This window comes from Marmota flaviventris, chromosome 5, assembly GCF_047511675.1.
Source record: "Marmota flaviventris isolate mMarFla1 chromosome 5, mMarFla1.hap1, whole genome shotgun sequence".
Lineage (NCBI taxonomy): Eukaryota > Metazoa > Chordata > Mammalia > Rodentia > Sciuridae > Marmota > Marmota flaviventris.
In genome coordinates this window covers 84,017,835-84,032,130 of record NC_092502.1, presented here as the reverse complement: position 1 = coordinate 84,032,130, position 14,296 = coordinate 84,017,835, and the positions used below count along the sequence as shown (strand labels likewise).

The 14,296-nt window shown below is 35.1% G+C and overlaps 1 protein-coding gene across 2 annotated transcripts in view; it reads left to right on the top strand.

Moving 5' to 3' along the window:
* The first annotated feature begins 4,426 nt into the window (after positions 1–4,426).
* Fam174a (family with sequence similarity 174 member A) overlaps positions 4,427–14,296 on the top strand; it is a 39,910-nt gene continuing 30,040 nt past the window's right edge. For both annotated transcript variants that reach the window (XM_027927671.3, XM_027927672.3), the window contains exon 1: positions 4,427–5,041. In XM_027927671.3, coding sequence (XP_027783472.1) covers positions 4,608–5,041 — 434 coding nt within the window. In that variant the 5' untranslated portion in view covers positions 4,427–4,607. The remainder of the gene's footprint in view (positions 5,042–14,296) is intronic.

Sequence of the window (14,296 nt, the reverse complement as noted above, 5' to 3'; positions counted from 1 at the left end):
TTGTATTTACACAAAGATTTTCAATTTCCATTTGCTAGTCTCTCCTTGTAAACTGAAGTTTCCATCTTTCCATTCAGCCTGAAAAACATCTTTTTAATTAAATATAATAATATGTAATTGACAATTAATTCCCTTAGCTTTAATTTTTCCGAAAAAATGTTGATTTTGTCATCTTCTTCGAGTATACTTTCATTGGTTATAGTCAATATTGATAGCTTTTTGTTTTCTTTTAATATCTTCAAGATGTTTCTGCATTGATTTCTGTTATCAATTTAAATACTAAATTTACCACATTCCCTAAAAGCTAAATGTGGCCATGTGACACATCCCTCACTAAAGAAATGCATATGTGTCAAGGGCATTAGGAGGGGACTTTTAAGTTATTGTTTCCATTGCTTTTAAAAAACAAAATTACAAGTACCCAAACACAAATAGCTTCGCATTTTGCAAATTACATACCCCCTCTACTTTTCCTCTCTGTCCAGGAAGTTTTGACCTTACCTTAGAAAAGAAAATGACAACATTAAGCCAGCCTCTTGATCTTGGAAGAATATGAGAGGAGACACTTGGTGTAAACTTCAACTCAGCCTGTGGCCTGGTACCAAGTTGAGCTTGTCAATCAACCTGAGCTTGACACATAAGAAACACTTATTTGCTATAAACTTCGGAGATTTTACCATTGTGGGTTATATAGCATTCTTCTAGCAACAGGTGACTGAAACAATAAGGTAGAATGAAATGATGGGAGTGTTTACGAACAGTTAATAATCCACCAGTGCTGCTAAAGTACTAGTGTTCAATATCCAGTTTTGTTTTCAATCACAGGAGCCACATTAATTATGCTGTGTCTCAGTTTCCTAAGAAAAACTATGAGATATTTTTGAGGATAAAACAAGCAATCATTTAAAGTTTGATAGTGTGATATCTAATATATATTAGCTATTTAAAAGTACTCACAATAATTATACAATTAAGACTGATGAATTCGGGTTTTATTCAGCAGGTCAGTGTTTTTTAATTATATTTCCATAAAAGATGACTGGTTGGTTCGCTAAGGAATTGTATTCCTTAATAAATTTTAAAAAATGTTGGTCTTTACCTGGTTTACAGATGAATTTAAGCAATTTGATATGTTTCTTGTTCTAAAATTTTTCTCCTCTGAATGTTTTAAATCTCTAGTGCTTGATACTTGTTTATAAGCCAAATAATGAGCTAATGAATGAATAGTATATTAACAGAAAAATTCAAAACAAAAAATTATAAATATATTTGGAGGCTTGTATTTTAAATAGATAGATATGCTCATAATTTTGAGGGGGGACTGGGCCTTGAATTTATGGGTTCTTAAACACTGAGCCAAATCCTTAGCCCTTTTTATTTTATCTTTTTTAAATTAATTTTTTTAATTTATATATGACAGCAGAATGCATTATAATTCTTATTACACATACAAAGCACAATTTTTCATATCTCTGATTGTATGCGAAGTATATTAACAGCAATTAGTGTCTTCATACATGTACTTTGGATAATAATGTCCATCACATTCCACCATCATTTCTGACCCCAAGATCCCCCCCTTCCCCTCCCACCCCTCTGCCCTATCTAGAGTTCCTCTATTCCTCCCAAGCTCCCTCTCCCTTCCCCACTATGAGTCAGCCTCCTTATATCAGAGAATATATATTTGGCATTTGGTATTTTGGGCTTGGCTAACTTTACTTAGCATTATCTTCTCTAACTTCATCCATTTACCTGCAAATGCCATGATTTTATTCTCCTTTATTCCTGAGTAATATTCCATTGTGTATATACTCCACATTTTCTTTATCTATTCATCTATTGAAGGGCATCTAGGTTGGTTCCAGTTTAATTATTGTGAATTGTGCTGCTATAAACATTGATGTGGCTGTGTCCCTGTAGCATGCTGCTTTTAAGTCCTTTGGGTATTGACCATATAGCTGGGTCAAATGGTGGTTCCATTCCCAATTTTCCTAGAAATCTCCATACTGCTTTCCATATTGCCTCAGTCCTTTTTATATTGAGACAGGGTATATTTAAATTGCTTAGGGTGGCTTTGAACTTGTGATTTTCCTAAGTAAGCCTTCAGAATCATTGAGATTAGAGACACAAGCCACAGTGCCCAGTTCAAATTGTCATTTTAATATTGCAGGAGCAGAACATAATCTTTTCTCTCAGGAATATTGTTCTTCATTGCTCTGATGGATTTAGGTAACTTCATGTCATAATGCTTTACTAAAAATATGGTATTCTACAAAGAAAATATTTTCAGGTGATTTGCCTGCTTACTTTCATTATTATTGAGGACTGAGAATGTCAGAAATATCTTTTGATTTATTAGTGTTTGTTACTTCAAGCTAAACTTGAACTTGAAAAGTTTAGCCTGAAATTAATATACAAGGTTTAACTAAAGACATAAAGGGCAAGAAGTAAAGTAGATTGTATACAGCCCTAGCAATATAAAAATGATTAGTTGTTACAAACAGAGAGTTAAAGAGTGTGGATTAATGGCAAAAATATTAGGAAATGGACAGATATTACAATATCTTGATGCTAATTATGAGGGAAATAAAACAGTTGCTTAAATTTTGTCTTAAATGAAAACCACCTCCATGAATTTGTGTATGATTCCAATATGATCTATGTTCCCACTCCCCCAAATTCTGTCTCAGAAATTCTAGAAACTGTACTTTTAATAAAGTATCTTATTCTGATTCAAATGGTTGCTAGTCATATTTTGAGAAACATTAGAATACAGCTTGTTATAAACATTTGAAGCATGACTTTAAAATTCAGAAGTTTACATGTCCTTGGCAAGGACTGTTGTAGCTGGAAGTAAAAGGTAATAAATGCCTCCAATGTTATGCCTGAGCATCCAGGAGCAGAATAATTCCATTAATAAAGATGAAGACCACTATGGTAAAATCAGATTTTGTAAGAAAGGAAATATATCACATGTACTCCTTCCTTCCTTCTTCCTCCATCTCTCCTTTACTTCTCCTTTCTTGCTGAATTTTATGTTGGACTATCTTGGGAGATCACAGAGAGTGACATTAAATACCAACTTTGTTTCAAGTATGGTTTGGAATAGAGAGGTCTGTGTATGGAAGATAGGAAATACAAACAGCCACTTTATTATTGATAAACGCCAGCTGGAAGCAGGACACTTGGATGTGTCACAAATAGGTTTCCTCCCACAGGAACCCAGCATTAAGATGCCTATTCCTGGCAGTTCTACCAGGCAGAAGCAACTGCATCATCCCGCTCTCTGCAAGCAGCTATAAGACAGTGTCCTGTCCGTCTCCCCCAAAATAGTCATCTACAAAGTTTTCACTATAGATCCTGTACTTCTCACATACAATACAAAAGTCAGAATTCAGTTAATGTGAATATTATTGTTATTGTCACTTGAACATAAGCTTTATGAAAGTAGAAACAAGTCTTATTTATTCACACTCCAATATCCCAAATTAGCACAGTCCCAAGCAAAAAGTAGGACAGCTAAAGGACTTGAACAAATAATTTTTAAAAAATGTAAATATTAACTTATTCAAGTCAGATGTTTTCTTGTAAGTTAAATCTGCTCCAGCTGAAACTCCATGTTATTAGTGAAAAAGGCAAACAGGTAAAGAAGAGTGCTTAACAAAGGATAGGGCCAAGCATTCAGTCTGAGTTGGACTTCTGTAAAGGAAACAAACAGCTAGAACTGGGGCAGGCAAATCATAGGCCACCTGTTTGCTAATTGACTTCACTAAAATTAAAAGGAATCCATCGTAGATTTTCACCAGCAAGAAGAGGTTTTCCAATCTGAAGGAGCTTGTGCTGAGGTTAGTTTCCAGTCCTCTCACAGAAACTGGGCAACAGAAGCACAGTTTTCCTTGTTTGAATTTCAAAGGAATGACTCACAGGTTCTTGAAACTTGGGGGCATTTTAAAAAAGATTTGCATTCCAAAGGAGCAGATAAAGAATTCAAAATTCTGTTTTTTGGGGGGTGGGGTGGGGGGGGGAAGGGAAGGAAGTCTGGGGCCTCCAAGCCAGAAAAAAGTCTGCTGAAATTTTTTCAATCAAGCCAAGGAAAAGCCACGAAGTTCACCTTCTGGTTGATTTGCTGTATTTTTGCAGTTTTACACCAAGCAATTCAAATTATGCGCTACCTCTCATGGTTTTGGCATGGAGTTGATGTACACCTTACACTTGTTGTTTACTTTTTGTTACTCATCCTAAATCACCTTTCTTTACAGTAGAAAAAGCACCAAACATCTCTCAAGCATCTTCTCCTTTCCCCTTCCATCAGGGCGTGTGCGCAATCTGCTGAGAGGCTGGCGTCACTGACTGCGTCCCGCCCCTACATATTAGCAACCGAAGCGTCCGTAGCAGCAGTGGCTGCTGAGATGTACGAACTTCCGGTTCTCCCAGCGGCAGCTGCTGCCGGCTCTGCAGCCGCTGCTGTCTCTACCACCTGCTGTCCTCGGCCCTCAGCCCAGGATTTAGTCACCATTTCTTCGTTACCCAGCGGGCCCATGGTCCCTCCTGGACCCAGGTTGGCGGGCCCGGCGGCTCCAGCGTGGTGAGAGTGAGGTCTGGGGACGATGAAGGCCCTGTACTGCTGCTGCTGTCTCCGCCGCCTCCTGGCCTCCTTCTTCCTCCTGCTGCTTCTGCCAGCGCTGAGCGGGCCGCTGGCGGTGTGGTTGCAGGCAGCCGAGGCCGCGCAGGGCCCCGGGCCTCCAGACCCTGGCCAGCGGACCTTGCCGCCGCTGTCCCGGGGCCCCACAGCTGCCCAGCCACCCGGCCATGCTCTGGCTGAAGCCTCAGGACCTCGAGGCACCGAAGGCGGCAATGGCAGCAGCCCCGGGGCGGGGCTTGCAGCAGAGGAAAACGGAGGAAAGGCCGGGGAAGGCTCAGTGGGTGGCGGCCTTGCCGTGAGCCCCAACCCTGGAGACAAGCCCATGACCCAGCGGGCCCTGACCGTGTTAATGGTGGTGAGCGGCGCGGTGCTGGTGTACTTCGTGGTCAGGACAGTCAGGTGAGGCGAAGCCTCGATGGGGCATTCCCCGCAGCCAGAGCTGGGCGGATCAGTGACCTCCTTCCTTTCCCGCAGCTTCAGGGGCGCTTAGCTCGGAGAATGTGCTATTCATAGTCCTAAAGGCCTGTGTTACCTTTCGGGGGAATTTAAACCTCCTAGTAGGTGCTGTCTTTTGTTTATAAATCAGCATTCTACCTCCAAATCTCTTCATCTTGCCCGAGGCTTGACTCAGCCTCAAATGACACCTTTTTCCTGAAGTGGAAGTGATCTCATATTCCCTTGAATTTCCATGATCACACTATCTTGTAACACTTTTCTCTTTCTGCTTCATGCAATTTTAAGTAACTAACCCATCAAAAATTTGCCTATCAGAATGCAAACTCCTTTAGGTCAGAATCCCCATTTATAAGTTTTTGTGTTCTTTATTCAGTGCTTCAGTGCTGCATTAATATAGTGTACAGGGCCTTATTGTAGGTATTTTATTTTTATATGATTTAGAAGGGAAGTTCTTCTTTACCATCAGTGTTTTTTAGATCCTTAATCTGCAACTAAATAATTGGATTATACCTAATTAGTTGGAAACCACCTCTCTGAAGAGTTAACATAAGCCAAGATCTTACCAGAAAGAGCCAGCCAAGAGAAGAGCTGAGAAAAAGCTATCAGTTTTATTCTCTATAAAATAGGAGTAGTGGATGAGTTTCCGGGGTTGTTTTCCAAACCACTTCATATTTTCCCCATAATTATATATATATATAATATATATATATATATATATATATATATATATATATATATATATATATATTATATATATATATTTTATATATATAATATTTATAATATATATATAAAATATTTATAATATATATATATATATATTTCTTCATGAATAAAAGAAAATGAACATCACTTAGCTCAAATAGCTGATTTAAGAAGGTACAGTGGAAGCCAGTGTTGCTGAATATGGATCCAGCATTCTATGGTTGAAGAACCATGGGAAATTGTTGGTTTTCCCTGAGACCTCTTTTGATATCTACAGTATTCAACTTTTCCAAATAATGCATTCTCTTATAAGTTTATAAAGGATAAACCATTCATTGATATTATTTCAGATTCTACATTTCAGTTAACATTAAGAAACTATCTCTTGCCAAGTTTTGCTATAATATTAAAAAAAAAAAGAATAACCATTAGTATCTGACAGGCTTTTAAAACACCCTTCCATTTACAAGTTCATATCTCTATATAACTGGACTTTCTGTATGTCCTACATCCAAACATCACTTTACATGATTGAATTCAGAATAAGAATATCTAGCACTTTTTATTTTATATTCATTCTTATTTTCTGTCTACTCTCATTTTAGACCAGATAATAACAGAATTTGGAAAAAAAATTCCATTCTTTTCACCATTTTTATTTTTGTTTCTGAGAAGTTTTTACAAAAATATGTAAATTATAATTTATTATATTTTTCAAATATTTAATTTTTAGTTGTAGTTGGACAGAATACCTTTATTTTGCTTATTTATTTTTATGTGGTACTGAGGATCGAACCCAGGGTCCCGCACGTCCAAGGTGAGCACTCTACCACTGAGCTACAACCCTAGCCCCTATAATTTATTATTTTAAACCAATAACTATTTAAAAGTTTACTAAGGTTTAATTAATATATTAAATTTAAAAAAATATATTTTTAGTTGTAGATGGACACAATACCTTTATTTCACTTATTATTTTTTTCTTTTAATGTTGTGCTGAAGATCGAACCCAGTGCCTCACACATGCTAGTTGAACGCTCTACTACTGAGCCACAACCCCAGCCCAGTATATTAAATATCGATATACTCAATCTACATAAATAATAGTCCTTTGAAGGCCATTAATAATTTTTGAGAATGTAAAGGGATTCAAACCATTTGAAAATTACTGGTATAAGCAATATTATTGAACTAGATACTGTTGATTCACAAAGACCATCTAATTCAGGCCAACACTATTATACAGGAATTAAGGTTGTTAAATTACCTATTATAGCAAGTATTAAGGTCATATTGCTATTTCATATGTATATATATGTGTGTATATTTACACACACAATGGATAGTAGAATAATTTTCTTGGTATTCTCTTAATTTTTTTTTCCACTTTGGTTTATTTGTAATCTTAAATACAAGTGATTATCACCATTGATTTTCCTGTCTTCATTGCTGTAAAACTTGAAAATTACAGCCATTTCAATCAGATTCTATTGGATAATGCAACATCATATTGTATGAGAAACTGCCAAATGCTGAACCATGGCTAATAAAAACTACATTCTTCACCCAGTATTTAACACATTCATGTAGTCCAAGTTCTAAATTTAGTTGGCTACCTAAGGTCCAAAGCTTGATTGATGTTAACGATATCTGGGCAATGTTCAGAGCCTACAATTTTTGTTTCCAGATTATGCTTTTCATTTTGGTGGATGCTCATTTTGGCCCCCGTTTCCAAAATATGTGCAACAGCGAATCAGCATTAGTTGTCTGTGCCAAGGGGGAAGAATATGCCAAAATTATCATTCCCTTTACTGTTATGAGATGACACTGAGAATATTTTACTTGTAAAATTTTATGATATTGAACTCTGAGATTTCCAAATTGTCTTGGAATGTAATTCAGTTATATTTTTAACTGAAGAAGTATTTGGAAGAACAGTCAGTTGTTTTCCAGAGTAACTGAAAAATATATGCAAGGAACACTGAAGGGACAGAGTACATTTTCCAAGATAAACATAATGTCTATGAAAGAAGCTTATTTGTTTAATTCTTTACTATATGCCCAATGCTGAACAAAATATAGTGAGCACTGAATAAGTAGTTGCTGAATGATTAAATATTCTTGGTTAATTCTTCATATTACTGTACAATTAGATTATGAAGTTTAGAAATTTAGAGATAATTGCTACTTAGTGATAGAAGAAATAAGTATGAAGATCTTAATACTTACATTTCATTCCTCTTTGTGAAAGATTCTTACAGTAAAAATATATAAAATGTATAAAAATATATAAAGCTAAAACAAAATCACTTTAGAGGGCTGTTATTATTTTTGAGCATGCACATTGATTATATAAAAGCAATTTCTGGTATGAGTATGTGAAAATTGTCCATACTTTAAAAGCAGAGAATCATTTCTCTTTTCATACCATGTCACTGCTGCTTTTTCTTTTTTAATTCAGTATGGTGTACTGGAAAGACACCAATGCTGGGATTCCAACTCTTCCATTCTTTTACCTCTGTAATCTTTGGCAAAAGTCACTTAACCTCTTCAATTTTAGAACTCCTTCTTCTATGAAATGAGGATAAAGGCTATTTGATGTGGTATAGATGTGTGTGAAATTTAGCATCCATAGCCTTCATTCTGGCAATCAGTATTTATTCAGCTGCCTAATACTGTGCACTAGAGATATAGTTGTGGTGATAGGGATCAACATTTCTGTCTCCATGGTACTTGTATACTGGAGGAGCAGAGAGTCATTCATCAATCATACAGATAGTAAACATATAATGAAATGGTATCAAATTGCAGAATCACAGATCCTCCTTATATAATCTTTCTCCATTCTACCTTCCTGTCTCCTTCCCAGCCTGCAGTGATGATGATTCTATTTTTTTTTTTTTTTTGAGATCAACATTTTTAACTTCCACAGATGTGAGAATATGCCCTATTTGTCTTTTGTTCATTTAGTATAATGTTCTTCAAAATACAGATAGGAGGAATAAGTTGTAGTGTTTCACTGCATAGTAGGGGGCTGTCGATTACAACAATTTATTATATGTTTTCTGGAATATTGGAAGAGAGAAGTATGACAGCTCCAAAGACGAAGAAATGATAAGGACACATACTAGTTTTGATTTCATCATTACATAGTGAATACTTGTATTAAACCATGACACTGTACCCATATTTGAGTATATTTATTATGTTCCAAGTAAAAATTAAATTATAAAAACTTCAAAAGAAAAAAAAATGCAGGTCCTATTAATACTTACAGGAAACAAACTATTTAATTTGATTATCCAAGCTGGTAAATGAAAGCATAATATTAAGTTTCTTTCAAAGAAACTTTCTTTGTAACTAAAACATTATTTTTGAGTTTTTATTGGCCATCTTAATAGCAAATAGTTATAAAATGTTAATCTGTCTCTGATAATAATGCTACATATTTTATGTACATTTTTCAATTTAATTCTTGCAAAAACTTTTGAAATTGGTAAAATATTCTTGAGATAACTGAGGCTGAGCAAGTTTAAATAGTTTGTCCAGGCATACCCATCTAGGATTTGCCTAAACCCAGATCTACTTGAACTTACTTAACAAGTTTAAATACTGGGCTTCTTCTTATGAGGAAAATAACTGATTTAAAGTTATATAACACGTAAAAATGTCTAATATATGAAAAAAATGAACTGTGTAAAATATTTGAGTTTTTGTTGAGTGACAAATAATAAACCTCCACATTTTACTGTTTTATAAAAATGATTCAACTTGAACATTTATCGATTATCATGTCTGTGCCAAGGTGAAATGATTTCTGATGCTATCTCCTCCCTTCATTCAAAGATTTTCTTAATTTGCTAGATGTAGTCAGAAATGGTGATATTTTAAAGCAACCTCTGTTATCTGATCATACATATATCTTTAATTCTTTCTGAAACCAGACACTAATAAATTATGTCTGTGAGACTGGTAACCACCTCTCTCCCATCTAGTTACTTAATTGTATGAGTTAAGAAATTAATTTTCTTCCAGAATTGTGATTTCAACATATAAAATCATGTTATTGATGGAAATTATTCAACTGGGCATAAATGGACTACTTTGTCTACTTAGTCATTTGTGTATTTAGTCACTGCTATTGATTTAGAAAATATTATTGGGCACCTAATATGTATCAGTACCAGGCCCTGTGGCAAGGATTAGCTGCACATAGATGGGAAAGTCTTTGCAATTATGGATCACTATTCTAGTTGTTTATGTATCCATGGAAAGCGGAATTTTTCTACCAAGCAGATTGTCCTGTTTTTCCTTCATTTATACAGCTTGGCAATATATATTGAACATTTTATGTATAGACACCCAGGGCCTTAGAAATGTATTTAAGAATAACAAGTTGTCAAGGATTGATATTCTTTGCAGAGATAAAACTTACCTTCCAAAAAATGTTTATGCATGTGTTTAGAATAAATATTAAGTTGACTATGTGGTGAACTGACAAAATGTCATGCAGATGAGGATTGATGATGTAAGTGATATGGCAGTCAGGTTTGTCAGGGATCATCAGTTTGAGATGACAGTACTAGAAAATACTAAGAAAAGCTTGAGGGTAGAGGTTATTTAACATTTGTATACAGGATAAAATACAGTACTTAACCCAGACATTTAATAAGTGAAGTAAGCATGGTTAGACTTAAGAAATAAAGGCTAAGGTAGAGAATATAGTGATTATTTTATTAGGTTTTTCAACAGAAATATCCTCCCTCCTGCTTCTCCTCTGTGAACTTACTTTAGTGCTTTCTTCTAATATTAAAGAAAGAATATATTACTGATGAATGTGTTTGGGATAAATAAAATTCTGGCTTAAGGGAATTTACTGTGAGAATTTTGAGATTTGTAAAAAGTCAAAGAAAATCTGAAGATTAGGGTTTGGGGAATCAAGCAAGCTTGGGGGACTTGATGCCAACTCATGCAGAGGTCTCATTGCAGGAACACTCTACTGCATGAGAGTGTGACAGTTGTTAGGTATTTTTAATTGATTGATTGTTAGACCCTCAGTTCAGGAATCAAATTCCAGGGAAGGATAAATAAATTTTACTCACCTATAGTAAGGATGGTAACAGTTCTAATTGTTATCTCACCAAATGTTTATTGTGGGAGAAATAACACAAATAAAGGAGTAAGGTGTACTGCAAGAAAATAAATATAGTCACCAAAACAAGGGGTGTGCATTGCTCTAGGCTTTTAGGAATGAGTATGAATTATTTTATATTCCATGCTACTAGATCTTTCCTTTTTTTTTCTTTAATTTTTATTGTTGGTTGTTCAAAACATTACATAGTTCTTGACAAATCATATTTCACACTTTGATTCAAGTGGGTTATGAACTCCCATTTTTACCCCGTATACAGATTGCAGCATCACATCGGTTACACATCCACTGTTTTACATATTGCTATACTAGTGTCTGTTGTATTCTTCTGCCTTTCCTATCCTCTACTAGATGGGGTAGAGAGAGAAGATGGGAGGGGAGGGGATGGGGGATAGTAGTAGATCTTTCCTTTTTAATCCAGCAATTTAAAACACCAGTCCATTCTTAAGTTGTTTTCTCTGCTGACTTCTGTTCCCTTATCTTCCCTTATCCTATTTCATTGTATCCTGACAAGTGTGTGTGGAGAGGGGGGGTCGACATCCCTGAGGTCTAATCCAAGCTTCACACGCGAGTTACATGCCATCTGTAAGGTTCAGCCCATGTTTTATGAAATAGAAAATATCTACCTGAAAGGACTGTTTCAAAGATCTATTTAAAGTACTAAGCATAGTTTCTGGCATATAATAACTCCTCAAGACATTTTTGTAGTAATGATTATTGTTCCTCTCCTCATTTTTTATTTTGACTACATATCTTTTCTTTTTTTTTTCTGTGATGTAGACATAACTAAGGCTTTTTGGAGTACTTCTAAAACAATCTTTTTTCTCTGTTCTTATGTATGTGATACTAAGATTTTATATATTTAAGCAATATGTGTTATAGATACAGTTTTGAGAGGTAAAATACTTTTTAATTTGTTGGGATATTAAGCAAAAAGAGTGCTTTCCAACCGTTTTCATATTATGACCCATAGAAATTGACATCCATATAGAATAAATATATGAGATAGTGTTCCCTTAGACTCTGCCTAGTTGACCTCAAGAGCTGAGGGGAACTTTGTATCAATACATCAGTAATCATACAACATGCTTGTTGGGAGGTTTTTTTTTAAGGGTGATGCTGATTGTGAATTGTGTAAACAAGTACTCAGATAAGTAATCATATGAACCACCTTTAAACCCATGCAAATCAGTTCATAGTACTTTGGAGTTTCTGTTATACCTCCCAAACTATCCTGGATATTGGAGCTTAAATGACAATACAAGTCATGTTTGACCTCAGTGTGCTCATTATCCAATAAAGGAGCATTGTAGCCTTTTGTGGTTATAAATTCAGCTTGTCAGAATATCACAACAAGAGACTAAGGTGGTTGAAAGTAGCTTCTCTGAAATCTCATTTCTGCACATAAGGCTATTTGAAAAGCCATTTAACAATGTAACAAAACTATTATATTTGTCTAGTAGACTGAGGGTTTTATAATTGATATCAAGTCATCTAAAAGCTGGCCTTGTAACTGAATCTACTTTCTGTTGACCTATACTCTTTGGATTTTGGTCATTCTTAGTAATCTTAAATCTATAAGCAGGGAGAAGTTTGAATTAGAGATATAGAAAATTGCCTATTTAAGGATGATTGCCAATAGTGGGGACAGAGACAGTAGAAGAGTATATTTGAAACTATAGGAAAATAAGAAACCAAAGAAGCCATGAAAAGGGAATCTAAATAAAGCTCCTATGGAAGTAAAAGTATAGGCACGACTGGAGAGAGATTCTCCATTGAAGTGTCCCCATTCTATACCTTGCTTTCCCTTCTCTTCTTGTTGCAGTCTGGCTTTTAATTGTACCACTCTAAAATTGCTCTTTAAGAGGATAATTAATAAGCACATTGTCTTGGTTCTACAGATATTTCCCTTCTTTCCTATAGATATCAATACACTAGTTTTTCTTTGGTTTCTGTGACTTCTGATTTTTTCTTACCTCTTTATTTAGTTTCTTGCTTCTCCATGAATTGTCTCATCTATGAACTATTTTTCCTACTTTTATAACTCTCCTACACATCTAATGTCCTGGAGAATAGGGCTTCTATCTTATCCACGTTTGGTCCTTCAAGGCCCTGACCAGCTGCTGGAATACAAAGGCATTCACTGAATGTTTGTGTGAAAAAATGATTTTCACCCTGAGATTTCAGTGATGTCTGGACTTTTTTCTTAACCCCTTATGCTTTGATGGTCAGTGTTTTTTGGGTGATCTATGCATCTATCCATTTCTTTTATTTCCACCTCTAACCTTTTAATTGCTGTCTGAGTTATAGACTTTAGTCACTTAACTCATTAGTAGATAGGGATACAGTCTCCTAAAATTCAACTTTGAAACTATCATTTTTATCCTTCAACAAATTCTTGCTGCATTACTTTTATTAAGTGAATGACATCATATCTACAGTTTCTCAAATTAGAAACCTGTGCCATCCCAAATTTGTCTCTTTAGTTACTGTTCACATCCAATCATCTAGTTTTAATTTCTAAATATTATTTTAGAATATTACCTCTTTCTGAATGACACTGCCCTTACATTATGCTCAACTCAATAGGTTTCTATAATAGATACTGTTGTTCTTTCTCCATTACAAATATGTCTGTCCTTGAACTTATCTTATACTGAATATATAATATTCCTTCCAATGTGTTTTTGATCACAATATGTTTTTGCTTATAATTGTTTATGACCATACTGTTTAATATAGTAGCAATAGCTACTGTATTGTTTAAAAACTTAACTGAAATGACATTTAAAATTCCAGTCCATTAGATACATTGGCCACATTTCAAGGCTCAATTATTGCATCACCAATAGCTACATTATTGAACAGAATGATGCAGAATAATTCTATCATTCTATAACATTTTCTTGGGCAGCAAAGTCCCATGGCATCTTATGGGATAAGGTTCATGTTTATGAAATTTCATCTGCAGGTTTGCACTATCATCCAGGACAGTTGTCTTACATATGATAACTCAGCAGTTTAGCTGCCTTTCATATTATGATATTGCCATTTCAACATAAGTCCTCCAGAGTTGTCAGGATTTGGTGTTAGACACAAGAGAATGCACAGGAGCTTTTGACTACCTTAGCAAAGAAATGGCAGTTACTTCTATTTATGTTATATTTACCAAAAGTATATATGAGCCTAACTGTATAAAAGCTGGGAGGTACGCATATGTATTTGGGGTTTGGTAGGGGAAGGTCCATGTGTGCTAAGCACTAATAATGTTACCATATAAATCCATATACCAGAAGATTGTAATACCTGGAAAAATGCACAACCCCTATAGAATCCAGAGT